Below are 20,374 nucleotides of genomic sequence, written 5' to 3'. Positions count from 1 at the left end.
GTGTCTATTTATGCTAATAATACTAAAGTGAATTAAAAGCAAAAATTAAATTGTTGGGTGAAAATAGTCATATTAACATTTTCCAAAATACTTACATATGCAGATTCATCATAAACTTCATCCCAACTTTGATCCTTTTTGCTATGTGTGCGAAAATAGAACTCACTCAATGATGGAATATAATGAAAACATATAATATTCATTAAACTCAAATAATTAATAAAATAAAAAAATAATGATTAATTTTTTTCTATAAATTTTAACAAAAAATACTATTATTTTGAGAAAACATTTAAATATGTTACATCTGCAGCAAAATCCGCAGGAAAGTTTCCTGCGGATATTGTATTTCCGTTTGATTTATTACAACAGATATCCGCAGAAAAATTTGCAGGAAAGTTTCCTGCGAAATTACCCGCGGATATTATATTTTAGTTAGATATTTTGTTTGAAATATATATTCCGCAGCAAAATCCACAGGTATTCCTGCAGAATTTTTTACCAATTCTGAATCCGTAGGAAAAATTATTTTATTTAATAACGTCTCAGGAAAATCCGCAGGAATACCTGCGGAATATTTTCACTAGTGATGTAGCAATTTCCAACAAGTTTTCATCCTCCAAGCTTCAATTTCCATGACTTTCCTTCAGGAATCCAATGTTTTCCCTAACTCATTCTTCCATTACAATACTCACTTTGTGAAATTCTGGCACTTACAACACATGCTAACACAACTGTCTCAACAACACATGCTATTAAGACATATGTTACAATATTTGGAGAAAGACCAGACATATCAGACTGAAATTGATACTGAATTAAAAATTACAGAATGATAAATAACACAGAGAATTGTTAACCCAGTTCGGTGCAATAACACCTTTCTTTGGGGGCTACTAAGCCAAGAAGGAAATCCACTATGACATTATTAAGTCAAAGCCTAAACATTCATAGTTTACAACTTCTCACTTAATCACTATCTTGTGGAACTTCTACCTAGAAATCGACACTTAAATATGAGAAATTAACACCTAAAAATGAGAAATCACCATCTCACTTCCTAAATTACCTCAGTGATATCTAACAGTCCCAATCTCAGTGACTGTATCAAGAATATCCCAATTTAGAATATTAAACTACAAATACAAAATACTTGATCTTTCTTAAAAGCTTCAACCAAGAACAATACTCAACTCTATGCTTACAAGCTTAAATAATGAGAACAATAACTTGACAAACAATCAAGTAACAATCAGTCTGCCACACTGTATCAAAAGATACGTGAGTGACTTAAAACACAAGAGACTCTCAAAATCTAAGACTTCTAACCTTCCCCTAATTTTTCAATTGTAAAAGATTTGGTTACATTAGGTCTAGGATTCTCTTTAAATAGTCTTCTGCAATCCATGAGCTTTGAAATATTTACTTGATCCAGAAGCTGAGAGCTGTAACAAATCTTACAGAGAAATCTCATTGAATCTTTGGAACTAATCTTCAAGTTTCCTAAATAGTCTTAATCATCCAATTTTAGAAACTTTAATTCTGTTGGAGATTTGATTCACTTGTTCCAGATTAAATCTTCTTGACCAACGCAAATCATTGAGATATATCCAAAAGAGATATCACAAAATCAAATTAAATCTGTCAAGATTTAAACAACATGTACTGATGTTCTAGTTCAGAATGTCCCGACATTTGTCAGAATATCTAGTTTTCAATGTAAGCTCATACTCAGCTGTATCACTTTGATCAAGATGTTATGCCATATTGCTTAAGATCTTTCAAGAACCATGATTTAGAAAAATTTTGCCACTCCTAAAACCATGGATCTAACAATCTCCCCCTTTGGAAAATTTTGGCTAAAACAACTAAGGTACAACCTAGAGATAGGAATAAAATCACAAAGCAAATTGCACAGAAATTGTATCAAAGATACAACAGTTACACAACCACAAGCTACATGCTAAACATGTAACCTTTGTACATGAGGAATAGGTTAAATGATACTCCCCCTAAAACACGACCCAATTTACCATCCTGAACTTTCTAGGTGAAAGCCCACAACTCCAGAAAACCAACACGGGCTTAGGACATTAGAAGAACATGCAGCAGAAGCAACACACATAACTCAGAGCGCACAAGACACAACTATGCTCATAACTCAGAACACAAGACACAAACAGGATGTTAGAACATCCTACATGACATTGTGCAAACACAACCACAATAGAAGTAGCAGCAGAAGCAAAAACAAATCAAACTAAGACTCACGACTCAAATGACAGACAATCATGCTTCCCCTAAATTATTGCATACGTCAAGCAACAACAATACTAGATTCAATGACATTTCTACCCATTTTTAGCCAAAAATTGACAACAATTGAGTAGAAAGAAATTGACACAGAAGGAAGCAAGAGAATAAAAAAAAGCAATAGTTGATTCAAGACAAACCAAAAGAAGACTCAAAATTGACTCAATAGAAATGGACTCACCCAACTAGGACTGACAAAAAATGGAAACAACAAGAAAAGAACTTGACCCAAAGAGACAAAAAAAAACCAAAAAAAAGCTCTAAACAGAAAAGAAACAAGCAAAACCAAAAAAATCCCTTTTTTAAAAAGTTTTTCTGTTTTTTTTTCAAACCGATATCATATAACAACTATCCAAAATAACCCTCTTGAGTCAATGAGAGTGACCCAGTCTTCATCAGCATCTAAATCTAAATCATGTAGATGAACCCGATTCTTCTTAAGGGGTTTCATATTTGTTACAAATGTTTTCCCTGTCATGGATGCTCCAATATATGTTCCAACATTTGTTGCAATGTTAAACCCAGCCTTCTTTGGATCACTGCCTTTATCCTTCTTAGATTCCAGTAGATGAACCTTCTTAGTACCAATATCTTTGGAAGATTTGCTCATTGTTGTAACTGTGTGATGTTGCACCTTCTGGTGTGACATCTTGACTTTATCTTCCTTGAACACCAAGCAAGAGAATAAGCAATTAAATACTTGTGGAGTCCACAAATAGAAATTGTTTTTAAATCCTCATAAGAACTCCATACATTTCATTAGAGACACAAAATTATTTCTTGATGACATGTACCTTCAGACCTTGATCACACAACTGATTTATGTTTATCACAATAGTCATCTGTCGTTTTAGTAAGAAGATCATTACCAAAACTTGGATACTCTGTCCTGTAATCTCCAGCTATCCAATGCTCTTAATTTCCCTTTTAGTATCAACAACAAGAGTAATAGTTGATAGAATGAGACTAAATAAACTACCAGTAACACTTTTACTGCAGCGAAGTGTCTAGAGCAGTCAGAGTCAAGATACCAATGATCTTAGTTGAAGATCTAAGATAGGTATGAGAAATTAGGCAATTATTACCTTCCCTGAGTTTTAACCACTGCTTGGTTAACCAATGCTAATTTTGACCTTATAGAAGTTAAGGAAAGAAAAGACAAACAAAAGAACTTGTTAAGATCTTCTTATCACATAAGAAATATCTTCAGTGCAAGTATCTACCTATAGTTTGAGTAACCTAATGTCTAGCACAATGTTGATACATTTATACTGACACCCTTGACTCAGCCTGCCTTTTGATGAAACCATCCTTTTGTTACTTGAGTTTTATCTTTGCTAATAATATCTTGAAAACCCAATCCCTTTCTAGGCTTCCAATCACCCCGTTTTGAGGAAATTCTTCCAACTGATCTGAGCTATCCTCAAAGACTTGATCATCATATAGAGTTACTGATCAGTGAATTTTGATGCACGTTCCTTTATGTTTGTACTTAGGAATTTCTATGGTTTGGTTTGTTTATTTTTCTATTTTATTATGTTTTATATTTGAGTTTATTTTTATTGTTATTTGATTTTCGTACTTATTTTTCAACTTTAGCAGCCTGCACTAAAACCATTGTAACTGGAGCTCTGGGAATCAGATCAATGTGTTCTAATAATCTCCAGAAAGCTAAGAGAAAGAGCTACAACTTTTGTGTTGGTGTCGAAGTCAGATTTGGAGCGCAAATTTTCCAGAATTTCGTTTGAAGCTGCATCATTAGTTTTATTTAGTTTTGGGTCATTTGTTATGGGTCAGGGTTATGTTTCTGACCCAGTTTGAGTTAGGTGTGGAAACCCTTATTTTGTTTATAAGTGTTTCAGCCATGTTACAGTAGTTTTTACCTTTTTTTTTGCCACAAATTTTACTTTTGTTTTCTTGATTAGAATAAAAAACTAATTCCCGAAGGCAAATCCTGCTGCTTATGGGTTCCATTGCTTTGAGTTTATTCTAATACTAATTTAAATTTGGTTTCTGTTCAATTCTTTTCTATGAAATCATTTGCTTAATTTGATTACAATTGTTTGCTTAATTCGATTGTTGTTCATAGGATATAATTGTTTAAATTCAATTGTATGCATGTTCCTAAATTTAATTGCGTGTTATCGTTTGCTTAATTCGTTAACTCGTCATATTCTTAACCGTTTGCTTAATTCGATAAATAGGAACATAACTCATATGATTTTGATAAGCGCTTGTCTGATTAATCTCATAATCGAATAGGATCGAAGTCGTTTAGGGATTGGTGTTATTATAACCGATGATAAGTCGGAATCCGAATCAATAGGATTAACCGTTTAGCTTAATTTTGATAATCACTTATTTACTCTGTTTTACAAATTGATTCTAAAATCATAAACCCCCAATTTTATTTATATTAGTTAATAACAAAACAAGAATCCTTGTGATACGACTCGAGTCATTGTCGCTATATTACGTTTTTAAAATCACTCGTTTTTGATCCGCGCGCTACAGCGGATCAAATTGGCGCCGTTGCCGGAGATTCTTGTTGTTATTAACTAATTTTAGAGTCATAGGTATAGGGTTCTTGCTAGCATTTTCTTGTTTTTTGTTGTTGTGTTTGTTGATTTTCAGGGTTGCAATACCAGTTACAGACAGTGATAAGTTTTCAAGCCTATCAGGTAAGTTTTGAAACCTACTGTTTCGATTTGCTCCGATTTTTTTCCACAATAAAAAAAACTGATGAATGATACTCCTTTACAATAGAATTCTAAAAGTTTTCGACCCTAAAAATTGCAAACTCCTCTTTTTTCTATTTTTAATTAATTTTTTACTGTTTTCATAGTGTCAGAAAATTCTAAAAAAATTCTCAAATTTTTTATTTGTCTTTCTTAGATTAAATTTCGTGCTTTTGTATTTTTTTTGAATTTATTTTAATCATATTTGTTCTTTCGTGTAAAAAATAATATAAAAAAATGGGAGACTCGTTGGATCAGTTGGCTTATCTTATTAATTTGATCGAAGCAAAAGAACATCAATCGTGTTACCAAAATCATATTCCACTTGAAATTTGAAAAATCATAAGATAATTCTTCAATTCAAAATACTACATTAGAAGTTCATCTTCCTGTCAAACCAGTAACATCCTTGGTAGATATAAAATCAAGAACACATCCTTCATTTAAGCCAAGAAATAGAAAACCCATACAGTTGCTCTTGAGATAGGTAAGGAATTCTACTCCACAAAGAATCCAAGGTCTTCAAAGAAGCCAAGGAATTACCCCCAGCTTTAGCTTTATCTTGAGCATCATAGACTTATTGATGTTAGAATAGATGTTTTGGACATTTGTCTAGACATTCAATCCATTCTCCTCAAAAGTGGTTGGATTGCCTTTCAAGGAAAATAATAGCAATAAGAAACCCTTCATTAGATACCAGAACACAAGCTCCTAAAGAGTTAGGAACAAAAATAATTCTTTTGTTCTTCTTCAATAGCTCGTCACTTTCATGTCAAACTTCTTGATTAGAGACCTTAATACTTCTTGATCAGCCTCACATCTGAACTGTTTTCTTCCAAACACACTTAGATGTGCCTTTATGAGTGGACTTGAGAAATTCCCAAGTATCTTTGGCCACAATACAAGTGATAAAGAGTCTCATACTCTTCCCTTCTGTCTTCTTAATCACCAAGATTCTTCTAACCTGACAAACTTCAAAATTCTACTGTCCATTGATTTCCAGAATGTTATCACTCTAGCTTTCCAAAAGAAAAATAGTACCAGAAAAATATCTCCCTGAAGCTCACCAAATAAACACACCAGGGGGCATGCTCTGATGTCAATTGAAATTCTGGAACTTACTACACATACTAACACTTGTCTCCACAACACATGATGTCAAGACAGATGTTACAACATCTGGAAACAAACCAAAATGAAATTGATACTGAATTAAAAATTGCAGAATGATAAATAACATAGAGAATTATTAACCCAGTTTGGTGCAATAACACCTACTCTAGGAGCTACCAAGCCATGAAGGAAATCCACTATGACAATATTAATTCAAAGCCTAAACTGTCCCAGTTTACAACTTCTCACTTAATCACTATCTTGTGCAACTTCTACCTAGAAATTGACATATAAAAATGAGAAATCACCATCTCACTTCCTAAATCACCTCAGTGATATCTAACAGTCTCAATCCTAGTGACTATATCAAGAGCAACCCAATTTATAAGATAACACTTAAAAGCTTCAACCAAGACCAATACTCAACTTTATGCTTACAAGCTTGAAGAGTGAGAATAACAACTTGACAAACAATCAAGTAACAATCAGTCTACCACATTGTATCAAAAGATACATGGGTGACTTAAAATACAAGAGACTCTCAAAACCTAAGACCTCTAACCTTCACCTAATTTTTCAATTATAAAAGACTTGGTTACATTAGGTCTAGGGTTCTCTTTAAATAGTCTTCAACAATCCATGGGCTTCGAAATCTTTACTTGATCCACAAGCTGAGAGCTGCAACAAATTCTGCAGATAAATCTCTTTGAATCTTGGAACAAATATTCAAGTTTCCTAAATCGTCTCAATCATCCAATTTTAGAATCTTTAATTCTGTTGGAGATTTGATTCACTTGTTTAAAATTAAATCTTCTTGACCTGTGCAAATCATTGATATATATCCAAAAGAGATATCACAAAATCAAATCAAATATGTCAATATTTAAATAGCCTGTATTGATGTTCTGGTTTAGAATGTCACGACATTTGTGAGAACATCAGGTTTTCAATGTAAACTCATACACAGCTGTATTTGTTTGATCAAAATGTTATGACATATTGCTTAACATCTTTCAAAAATCATGTTTTAGCAAAATTCTACCAATGCTAAAACCATGTATCTAACACTTAGCTACAAGGAAAAAGGAGAATCAAGTTAACCTTCCATATCATGAACTTAAACAATCAAAAAGTCATGGAAAAGTATGAAAATAACTCAAGGAAAAGCATAGAAAATTTTACATAATGTTGAATTGAAATCATGAGTTTTCCCAAGGTATTTCAAGGCAATTCTATGACATAAAAATCAGAAGTTGGTTCATGAATTTACACCACTCGAAAATCCACTTTTCAACATAAAAAAGAACTTTTCAATGAACTTATATCATCCATGGATCATCCATCAAATAATAAAAGTTTAAAGCATTCAAGTTTCAAGTTCATAGCCAAAATTCAAGTTTTATTCATTCATTTCACTAATGCCTCTTTACCTAACATTCCAACATTGTACTTCTTCAAAATCCCAACATTTTCTACCTTTAACTACCTATTTCTCCATAAACCTTCATTTACCTATCTTCCCTTAACTTCCACTCAACTACCTAGGATATACAAGATTCCAACTACTAACTGCTTTACCCGAATTTCCAACTATTTCCAGCTTTCAAAACATTACGCATTCTCTCAAACTTTCTCAAAATCTACTCTAACCAACTTTTAAACCAACTTCTAACTACCTTCATACTAGCCCTCTATCTCTCTACCAAACTAATTCTTCATCCAATGGCCAAAAATGAATCAAACTAAACTAAACTCTCAAATCTTCACTAAAACCCAATCTAACTAAATTTCCACCATTGATAATAAGATAGAGCCACATATTCCAATTTAATAGCTCACATCCACTCATCTCTAACTACCTCCCAACTGTTTTCCCTCCCAAAATCACTCAATCCTCGCCTATAAAAACAATCATTTCTTTCTTCATCCCTAAGTCACTTTCACTCTAAAGCTACTATGCTAAAATCTCTCCAAACCCTCACATTTAGATGAAAAGCTTCCTCAACATCTTCTTAAAAGCTTTTCATCAAAGTTCTGATTGAGCTGAAGCTTAACCTTATCATTTTCATCTATATCTGAGGCATCATCACCAATACCTCATCATAAATCTATCTCAATTAATTTTTCCTTTTTCTTCTTTCATTTTCTTTAGGTTTTTTTCGCTTTTAAAAAATAATAAAAGTAATAAACACCACATTTGATTAATTTTTTGTCTATCTTTAAATTAGTTTTGATCAAATTTTGTTTAGCAAATGTGTTAGAAATCAGGGTTGATCATATTTGACCTTATGTTTCTCTTTTTTCTTTCTTTTGGGTCATGATCATTGATTATATGCTTAAGGCTTGTATGCTTGACAATAATGACGTATAGTACTTGCATGCTCCCTTAGATTCTTGGTTCAGTTAAGTGATTAAGTGCCAATTGATCAATTTAATTTGAATTAAAGCATTTAGGACTTGTACCATAATGTTCCCTTAAGTAAAAAAATACCATTCCCTTTTCAAAATCCTAGAAATTTAGGTATATACTTGCATGACTACATTAGGTTAGTTTCCCTATTTTTGGTACACAATCCTTTTGATCATGTCACTTTCATCTCCATTCATATACTTTATTGCAATTTAAATTAGGACAATTTTTTGTAATTAAAGGATGAAAAAGGAATTGGTGGTGTATTCTTCCCGATTCCCTATACATTCAAATACCCGTTGTATTAGTGGACCATTTGATATACATCTCCTAATAATCAGCTCCAACCAATCAAATCTCATTTTTCGCCTTAGGGCAACCTTGAAATTTTTCTAGAAAGAACACGTTATTTTTGTTCTACTACAATACGAACATATGCTTAAGCCTCCTCACGTGTAAGCATCATACAAGCAATGTCAATTGTTAGAACGCGAGTGAACGTTAATGTTGTTTAATAAAACAACCAACAAATACTTTTTTACAACCCACGAACTACGAGACTCTGATTTTCTCATTCCATTATGAGAATACATAGGCACATGATTCTAAAATCTTGGCAAACACACTAATTAAAAACTTATTTTTTTGCCCCTTAATTAAAACCACTAATCATTAATAGCAAGTAACCTTTAGATAACAACACCCTTAAATGCAAAACAAACAAAGTGGTTCCAATTGAGTACAATGGATGTGAGGGATGCTAATATATTCTCTTTGCATAATCAGTTTTTGAACCCGAATTTAATTGCGACGACCATTTATTTATCTTTTAGGGTTTTCTCGAAGATTTCCCTTTTCTTTTGAATAAATAAAATTCGGTGGCAACAGGGCCGGCCCAAGGCCTCACAAAAAAGAGGGCCTCAAAATTTTTATTTTATGGGCTTTGAGAATATAATGATAATATTAAATATAATATATTTCATTAAATGTACAAAACGTTCAACACGTCCCAGCGGTAGTGATGGTAACTTAATGCTATAACGGTTGGATCCATATGTTATGAGTTCATTCCTTGGCTTTTGTTTTTTTGAAAATCAAAATAATTATAAAGCTTTCAAGTTTAATTTTATTTTAAAACTACAACAATTTAACTGAATTTTTATAAAACACTTAAAATTATGTTTTTAATATTTTATTATTTTTTAGATTTTAAAATATCATTTAAATATAATTTTATTTTACTAAAAACATTAATTTTTAGATATATCATTTTAAAAAACTATATGATTTTAGTTATATTATAATCTTTAATGATAAAGATTTAAATAATTAAAAGTCAATTATTCTTTTAATTTATAAAAAAATAATTCAAATAACTTCTAATATTTTTTTAAAAAATTCTAACAAAATCATGTAATATTTTAAGATATGTTAGTACTTTTGTGTACAATATCTAAGAGTTAAGAATTGGAATCAAAAACTTGATCTAATCTTTAAATCAAAATATCAAATGATTGTGATTTTCAGAAGATAAAAATCTAGGTGAAAAGTTCAACAAGTTAGTTCAAATGTTGAAGTGTGAAAGGATTACTTTAAGAATCCTAAAAGAATCATCATTATTCATTAAAGAGATTCTTTTATTGAAGAAATTGTGAATCCAACTTCATGGTTTCGTTTGAAAAATAATTTCAGTAGATGAATGATCTTCCAAAGAATCATTGTCTGCTAATGAAGAAGTTTCATCAAAGAGAATATATGTTTCGATAAATAAAGATGATGAAGAAGTTTCGGCCACCAAAATTTTTAAAAGAAGAAATGATGGAGAATTTTATAAATAATGTCAAATGAAATCTAACTCATACGATTGGAAAATACAAGTTCTACCCTGACCAACCAAGCTAATCAAATTCTTTGCTTTGCTTGTATACGCTTTTATATTTATATATAATCATTATTCAAAAGAGGAATCCTGTACAATGAGCATACATAGTCTTTCTTATGTGCTTCAGCCAAGAAGAGAATTTAGTTCATCGGATGTTTCAGTGTGTCAGTTCTAAATGCATATGGCAAAGAGAATATATGTTGAAGAAGTTTCATCAAAGAGAATATGTTTCGAATAATAAAGATGATGAAGAAGTTTCGGCCACCAAAATTTTTAAAAGAAGAAATGATGGAGAATTTTATAAATAATGTCAAATGAAATCTAACTCATACGACTGGAAAATACAAGTTCTACCCTGACCAACCAAGCTAATCAAATTCTTTGCTTTGCTTGTATGCGCTTTTATATTTATATATAATCATTATTCAAAAGAGGAATCCTGTACAATGAGCATACATAGTCTTTCTTATGTGCTTCAGCCAAGAAGAGAATTTAGTTCATCGGATGTTTCAGTGTGTCAGTTCTAAATGCATATGGCAAAGAGAATATATGTTGAAGAAGTTTCATCAAAGAGAATATATGTTTCGAATATTAAAGATGATGAAGAAGTTTCGGCCACCAAAATTTTTAAAAGAAGAAATGATGAAGAATTTTATAAATAATGTCAAATGAAATCTAACTCATACGATTGGAAAATACAAGTTCTACTCTGACCAACCAAGCTAATCAAATTCTTTGCTTTACTTGTATGCGCTTTTATATTTATATATAATCATTATTCAAAACAGGAATCCTATACAATGAGCATACATAGTCTTTATTATGTGCTTCAGCCAAGAAGAGAATTTAGTTCATCGGATGTTTCAGTGTGTCAGTTCTAAATGCATATGGCAGAAAATTAATTCATAGTTGGAAATTGGTATGGTGGATGAAACCTGTAGCAATGAGAATTTCTTACTGCAAGTGAAGACCACAAGTAAAATAATTTAATTGGTTCTCAACCCTCTACAACCAGAATATTACATTACATACATGAAATGAAGAAAAATTTCAAACAGCTAACTGTTGTTGCTTTTGATGTGAAGATTCATCTTCATTAAAGCATAAATGATTATTTAGTGATTTTCCTAAACTTAAGGAATAATCTGTAAAATTTAGAGGTTGCATCAGCATCATTTCACTTTGTAGGTGAACACAATAGGCTTGGAAAGTGTTTGGAGTTACATTTAAACAAAATCCCAAACCAAATAAGAAGTCCAACTCAAGAAAGTTCATCTCTATGGTTGTTATTCCTCCAACTTTTGCATAGTAAGCATTGTTGTAGTATCTGAAAATTTAAAAATATGGAAGCATTATATTATAAATTATAATATATGACATAATTTATTAATAAAATGTTCAGCAAACCATAGCTTAATTGAGAAAAATTGAATATCATGTCAGAATTCGAAACCCTAAATATCATAGTTATTACACATTTGATTCAAAACGGAATTACTCCAACCAACTCTCATACATAAAAATTAAAGACGAAGAAAAATGTATCATTCTAACCCTCACTCACATATTATTAATTTTTTATTTTATTAATTTGATCCTCTCTAATTGATCAAATTAATAAAATGTTTTTTATTGAAAATTTGGTGGAGCATGAATAAAAGTTAGATGGGTGTGTGCATCTCCATGTAATAAGGGGGATCACATGGGTGGGTTGTCTCCATCTAATGGAACGACAGGCTGGACATAGTATATTATTCACAAGCAAAGCTATATTCTTTTAACTTGTATGGTCGCTGTCAATTACATATAAATATCACATGATTATTGTACAAACTAGAAAGGAGTAGTAAATAACATAAATGAATGCTTTTATCGGATTAGGTGTATCTAACATCATAAATTTCATGTGGAGAAATTCAAAAATTCTCAAATGGTTTTAAATATTCACACGTTATATAATACTTTGTAACATTTGAAAAAAATGCCATTAATTAAAATAATTGATTTTCAGTTTTCATGTAACACTTATTTTGAATTATTACTCATATTAAAAAATGTTATTAATATAATTAATATGTTGTATAGTTTGTATAATGTATTTAATATCGACTTTTTGTATTCCAATGCAAATTAATGGTATTAAAAAAAAGTAATAATTGTAATTAGAAATTTGAATACTTATATATATATATATATATATATATATATATATATATATATATATATATATATATATATATATATATATATATATTAAAAAAATTGCATAAATATTTGATATGATGGAACCTGTTAAAATTTAGAATTTTCAGTCTCCAACATTTCTAAACATATATATGTCTGAAGTTTGCAGCTAAATCTTTTAGAACTAAAAATAAAATAGAGTATGCTCTTCTTCAAATTTAAATAACTCCACCAAAAGGATGATTTCACATAAATTCTATACCGATGAATAACATAAGAAAACTTCACAATTCATCATTGTTTACCATAAACTTTCATAACATATTTATTTAATGAAAGAAACAAAAATATGAGTATCTTAATAAGAACACAAGATGAATAAACTTACATGTCATCCATGAATTTAGCAGCCACCATAACGCTTGTAATGAGCAACCGATGAACATTGAAGGAATTAACAGGCAAAGAAGGTTGTTTTTGAGTGAAACGGTCAAGATAAACATATGCAACAATGAAACATGATGGACTACAATTTGCATACTTGAAAATTCTTTCGAGATAGCTTTGAATCGAGATGTTGGGTCGAGTTAAGCCTTGAAAAACTGAGATCTTTTGATGTTGTAGTTGTTGTTGTTGGTTGATATCATTGGACTCAGCTACTTTTTTTAGAAGAGAAGATAGAAAAGCTATAAGCTTTCGCATTTCATTAGGATTCTCAAGCTCTGCCATTGGTAATAAGGAGTTTTTTTGTACAAGAGTGCTTGGAATTTATGTCTCATAGTATTATGGGTAATGGCAATATATACATGTAAAATATATATTATAAAATGAATACATTAAATATATGTATAAAAAAAAGTGAAATTGGTTTTTAGGGTAGGTGCTTTAATTGGCTAAAATGCCTCTTTGAAATTTAAATTTTGAAATGTATGGTGGAATCTATGTACCATGTCCACCCCGATTAGAACGACCGGTAAAACTTTGAAAAAAAATGAGAAAGTAACAAAACATATATAATTAAAGATGCGGGTCTAAGATTTTTGACTCATTAGAGATATTTGAGGGGGAGGGAATTTAAAGCCTAAGTTCGTCAAAAAATAATCGGACAAAACAGACATCTCTGACCTACCGACCGTTTTGCTACCCTAGATTCTATGTGTCTTTATTACAGTGAAATTATGGTTTAATGGTGATTTATTTGTGAGAATAGAGATGGCATTCCATACCCATCATGTGAATACATGTGACAAATTTTGTTACGGTAGTAAAAGGGTCCCACGTTTAAGGGACCTTTGCATGTGTTTTGATTCTGTTTAAGTGAGTGGCATAACATGGATTTGCAATGATGTTTGGTCTTTAGACTTTAGTATTAGTATATGCTGTTTTTGTTCCTATTTCTTTGCTTAACCAATAGAGCAAATGCAGAGAAAGGTGGCGGTGATTGGTGCTTTGATTTAAGGTGGTTCATGTGACCCAAATATGTTTTAGATTTTTAATAGTACAATAAAAATCTATACTTTGATTTGATTTTAGAGATTTGGCGTATCAAAGAGTCCATTACTTTGTGTCTGGATTGGTTAAAGATTTTGGTGCTCTCCAAACTCAATTATGATTTTGGTTAAGCAACACCTTCCTTATTCTTTATTTATACAGTAAAAAAATTCTATACTAAACTCCTCTAGTTTTTTCAATAAAAAAACTCGGTACAAAATTCCTTTATTACATTTCAAATTTGTGATAGGTTATTATTTATAGCTAGAGTTAAATCTTCTGTCTTTGTAAGTCATTTTCCTATCATGCTAAAATATGTAATTATTTATTTTTAAGAGTGGGTTCTTGATTTGAGATAGAGAATCAAACTTGATTTATATAAGTTATTTTTAAAGGATGTTCTGCACGTTGATGGTGTTGGTTGAAAATATAAGTATGAAAAAAAAGTTTAGAAGTGAGTTAAATAAGCCTGGTTCCCTTTTAAACAATTTGAAAATTTTCAATTAAAAAATTAGAGTTTGTTGGGCGGAAGTAAAAAGAACATAACATGAAAGCATGCAATCTCATCAATATTGATTCTATCCAATGTATTTTAATGTTATCAATAAGAGAATGATCAAACAATGATTTGAGTCAATTAAGACAATTCAAGTTGCTTAATTCAAATAATCTTATATCTTAACTTAGAATGTTGTTTAACACAATCAACTTAAGCATGATTCAATAGGTTCGATGCAACACAAACCTATGCATATATAACAAATCACTACAAACCTGATCTAACATAAATGACATACAAATCATGCTATGATTTAACTTCTACATGATAAAGAGAGATGGGGAAGGAAGAAAGTATATATATATATATATATATATATATATATATATATATATATATATATATATATATATATATGGGAGCGTATCCGGTGAGAACTGATATCTTTTATGAGAAACGAGAACTAACAATATTAACCATCAGATTTACTTAACGCTTAAGATTTAATAATTCCACATAAGGAGTACTTTATTGAATCTTTTCTATTATGTTTAATATTTTCATAAAAATATAATCTTATCAAAAATATTTTTCAATATGCTATTTAATTTTACCATTAATATATAAAATTTAATTTTTTTCCCTCATATGTGTACAATTTTTTTAACTCTCCTGATCCTTTATATCTATTGCAAAATAAAATCATATTTTTTTATTGTTATGGAATTGTAATATTATTTATGTTACTAAAATATATATATATAATATACATGTATGAAATAAACAAATTTTTTTATATTATTATTTATTGTATTGTTAGATAGTTCGAGATATTATTATTTATATATAAAAAATCATATTCTATATTTTTGAATTGTTAAATATTTTTTGGATATTTTAATTTGGTTGATTTCTTTATTTCCCAATTTTTTTAACTTTACAAATTTTACCATGATGACTATTTTAAATAAGTTTTACTATTGTTATAATATTTTAATAATTGTGGCCTCTTTTTGATATCGACAAACTAGAAATTTTAATCTTATTATTTATTTAATTTTTTTCTGATAAGAAATTATCATTCTTGCAAGTAGCATATTGAAAAATATTTTCATTCTTGCTAGAAGGATAAATTTATATTGAAAATAAATAAATAAATAAATAATAAAATTAAAATTTATAATTTGTCAATAGTTAAGAGGTATCATAATTATTAAAATATTATAACAACAGTATAAATTATTAAAATAGTCAGAATGGTAAAATTTGTAAAAATAAAAATTTTCAAACATGCAAATAAATAAATCAACAAAATTAAAACACTGGTAATACGTTTACATTTTTATATATTTTTAATAAAACATAAAGAATAAATTAAATGAAAATATTTTTTCTTATAAAAGAAATATTTTTAATCAAATAAAAATATATATAATAAATCAATAATGTATTTTTATTTAGTAGAACTTGTTAAAATAATAATTTCCTAAATAAATCATCCAAAGTAAAATATAGGTTATAATTTTAAATTCTTCAATATTTTTAATAAATGAATATATAGGTGATAAATAAATAAAATTCGTAGTCAACAAAAATTAAGTAAAGTTCTACACCTTTGACATGTCTATTTTACGGTCATAAAATAAATAAAATTCTTAGTCAACATAAATATAGAACATGATTTATTTTTTTATAATAAATTTAAAGAATCAAGAGAGTTTAAAAAAAAGTTTGAGATAACATGAAAAAATTAAAATTGATATGTTTTTGATATAAAATTAAATAGCATATAGAATAATATTTTTGGTAATTATTAAGAATAATAGAAAAGATTCTATAAAGTGTTCTTTATATGGAATTGTTAAATCTTGAGCATTAATCAAATCAAATGGTTGATATCGATAGTTCTCATTTCTCACAAAAGATATCAGTTCTCACCGGAGGGATCAAATTACACCCGAAGAGTTACACCACGAGTTACACTCGTTCAATAACCACATCTCGAATTAATATTTTTTAAATTCAACGTTCGATTGAAACATAATATCATATAGATCATACCTATAAAGTTTGAGCTTAATCTATAATGATTTACTATATCATCAAGATATCCAAAGATTAACGTCAAAATGAACTTTCATATAACGTTAATTTTGATGTAATTCAATGACATAGTAAATCATTATAGATTAAGCTCAAACTTTATAGGTATGATCTATATGATATTATGTTTCAATCCAACGGTTAAATTTAAAAAATATTAATTCGAGATGTAGTTATTGAACGAGTGTAACTCGTGGTGTAACTCTTCAGGTGTAATTTGATCCCTCCTCATATATATATATATAGGGAATGTATCATGTATCAAGTAGGAGGGTTTTTAAATAAGAGATAAGAGGATTTAATGCTAACCATTGGATTAATCAAGAGAGAGAAATAAATTATTTATTAAAATATTAATATAATTATTATTTCTCTCTCTTGATTAATTCAATGATTAGCATTGAATACTCCAATCTCTTATTTAAAAATTCCTCCTACATCCCCTATATATATATATATATATATATATATATATATATATATATATATATATATATATATATATATATATATATATATATATATATATATATATATATATATATATTAGTTCGGCAATCGGCCTCGCTATGCCTACTTCACTATTCAATATGGTATGAAACCATTGGGAAAAATAACCAAATCTTCCACTATTTTCAAGAGTTAATTAATATACAAGTATTTTGATACAACGAATTATCATCAATTTGGATGCTAATAGCTAGACTGCATTAGCCTACGCACGAATTCAATAACAATTCTTTCTATTGATGCAAATACTCAACTACTACATACAAGATCCTCAATGATCTTAATCCAATAATCTTGTTATCCACAATAGTCTACTCTAAACTTCCTTTCTGCAACATTTTTCCCTCGAATCTGACGAAAACTTGTTTAAGCGATTGTCATTCGCCTCGATTAATTGGATAAATCCCAACTTTGTTCTACGAAATACTTCACATGGTTTTGTCAAAGTTTTCAATGGAGTATAGGGACAGTCTTCTTTCTTTGTGAATAAAACACAAACAAAATCCATATTCAATAATCGATTATTCCACCTAATACACCAAAAACATAACTTCAAAGAAAAACATTAGTGTCATACCCCAATTTTTGACCCTAAGATCATACATCATTTGCATTTCAATCATCAATCAAGATCACAATCTTGAGGTATCATTTTTCCTTTGAGGGGAATCATCAAGCACTTTTAGCTTTTTATTTGTTATACTAACCCAAATACCAAAAACATTTCTTTATTTCTTTGTAGGCTTTTGTTTTGTAGGTACCAAGCCAAGACATGCAATAAACAAGGCATTTTTCACATTTTTGACTGATGAAATCGATTTCCCTACTGGGTAAATCGATTTCCCTGCAGCAATCATCAACAAAATCACATTCTGGACAGCATGAAATCGATTTCCCTCCTGGGTAAATCGATTTCCGTAGTGTATTTTGCGCCAATTTCTCTTCTGGAACAGAGTGAAATCGATTTCACTCCTGAGGAAATCGATTTCCTTAAGGCGAAATTCAAAAAATATAAGGAGGGAAGCTTGACATCATTTTGGCACCTTTTTATTTGATCATTTTACCAATTTTCCACCTCATCAAAATTAATCCCTTCATTAAACCCACTTAAACCTCATTTTACCATTTCTTACCATTTAAATACCACTTTAATCACCAATTAAACACAAGCTAATTACCAAATGCAAAAAGACCAAACTACCACTACTCTTGCTCTCATCCTATAAATAGAGCCCACTACTCTCTCATTTCTCAAGCTTGGAGAGCCAAAAAATTGCTTGCAAATTCATTTCTCACCCTTTCCAAAACCCTCACCCAAAGTTCATTTTCATAAGATTAGTGAGATTCACATTGAATCTTGCTAATTTTGAACTAAACCTCCTACATTTCTCTCTTTCCTTTGGTTGTTCATCTCCAAATTTGAAGGATCTATACACCTTGTGCTTGCTCTTGAAGCTACTCCAAAATCTTTGTTCAAGAAGTGGTAATTTGCTAGATCCATGATGTAGATCTTTATTGCTTGTGTTCAATGCATCTTTGATGCTATATTGGTGCTATTTGTTGGTGATTTGATGGAAAATTCGTGCTCAAGTTGATGTGTGATCATAAGGTGTTTGTATATTTGTTCAAATCAAGTTTCATGCCTTTAAATGCTGTTTTTGCTGAAATTTACACTGAGGAAATCGATTTCCTTAAGGCTGAAATCGATTTCCTGCTGAACGTAACTTGTTTTTTTGAAAACTGCACTATGGAAATCGATTTCCCCCTGCATGAAATCGATTTCCAGCAGGCAGAATGTGGTTTTTTGCCTTTTTTGTGCTTGTTTTGGCTTCCTTCTTCCTACACTTCATTAATATCATTGGATCTAGGGTGTTGATAGGTTTGAAATGACCTAATCCACCAAAATGGATGAATGATATTAATGATAGTGTGAGTTGATTATCTTTTGTGTTTTCATTCTTATTTTCATCTTATTTTCCTTTTGATCGATGAAAGTCTTAATATCTTGAGGATTCTATGGATTCTTGATAAAGACTAGATCAATTTATGTTTCCATTCTTATCTCTTTCTTCTTGTTTTCTTTTGATCGATGAAAGTCTTAATATCTTGAGAATTCTATGGATTCTTGATAAAGACTAGATCATTTCTTCTTCTCCTTCTTATTTCTTTTGATTGATGATCTTGATACATGGAGAGTTCTCCTACATTTGTCCCGACTCGATAAAAGATCAAATATGGAAGAGAATTGTATGCGGTTGATTTATGACTTATGGAAATTTATCGTGTAGTCGCTATGATTTTATCAAGCTTCTGATAAGTTTCCATTGACCTTAAATCCGAGTACATCATTCACTCACCATCGATCTTCATTACTAACTTTGATAACATACTTGACAAGTTTCAAGATGGTTATCTTTAACATCTAACAACTAACTTTAATTTCCGCCATTTATTATACCGCTCTTTATATTTCTCGCTTTATCGCTTTATTTTATCATTTCATCATATTTACATTCCGCCATTTTCTCTTTGTCCATTTGGACGTTTATAATTCCGCTATTTTCTCTTTGTCCACTTGGACATATGTTTATGCTTCCGCTATTTTCCTTTTGTCCACTTGGACCATACTTTACTTTTATGCTAAAACACTAATAAACAACCAAAATCTAAAAAATACATAAGGCTCTCTTTGGACTATTGGTTACTATCCCTAGCATTTTGGAGATTCGGACTTATGGACCTAGTGCCTCTGGACTCTTATTCTGTTATTACTCTGCTGTTATTCTGTCTGTCTGGCATTGGATTGTTGTCTGTTTGTATGTGCAGGTATTTCCTTGAAAGCCCTTGATGGTAAATTCCAAGGCATTGAGATAAGGATTTTACCCGAAAACAGCCGTTACTCTGCCCGATTTTCGTCAGAATCTTAATGTGCTTAATGAAAAGTGGTGCTAAGATAATAAATTCATCTGGATCCCCAAGTGATAATGTGTTGGTTTAGTATTGATATTCCAAAGGATGGGAAATCTACCTTGACTCTTAATGCCAAGTATTGGCTTCTTATTTCGGTTAGACCGTTTCTTTCCTTAGCTTTTATTTTACGCAATAGGATAGCCTCTTCATCTCCTCCCCTT

The 20,374-nt window shown here is 30.1% G+C and overlaps 1 protein-coding gene across 1 annotated transcript; it reads right to left on the bottom strand.

The window, feature by feature from the left end:
- Positions 1-11,420: 11,420 nt before the first annotated feature.
- On the bottom strand, positions 11,421-13,395 carry LOC131612199 (cyclin-U4-1-like). The gene is made up of 2 exons (XM_058884008.1): positions 13,029-13,395; positions 11,421-11,783 (listed from the first exon to the last, which is right to left on the bottom strand). Exons 1-2 carry the CDS (start codon positions 13,367-13,369, stop codon positions 11,507-11,509), a joined length of 618 nt encoding a protein of 205 aa, XP_058739991.1. The 5' UTR covers positions 13,370-13,395; the 3' UTR covers positions 11,421-11,506.
- Positions 13,396-20,374: the final 6,979 nt, after the last annotated feature.

This window comes from Vicia villosa, linkage group LG6 (assembly GCF_029867415.1).
Source record: "Vicia villosa cultivar HV-30 ecotype Madison, WI linkage group LG6, Vvil1.0, whole genome shotgun sequence".
NCBI classification, from domain to species: Eukaryota; Viridiplantae; Streptophyta; class Magnoliopsida; order Fabales; family Fabaceae; genus Vicia; species Vicia villosa.
The sequence above is the reverse complement of the archived record's forward strand: the minus strand, read 5'-3'. Positions and strand labels throughout refer to the sequence as shown.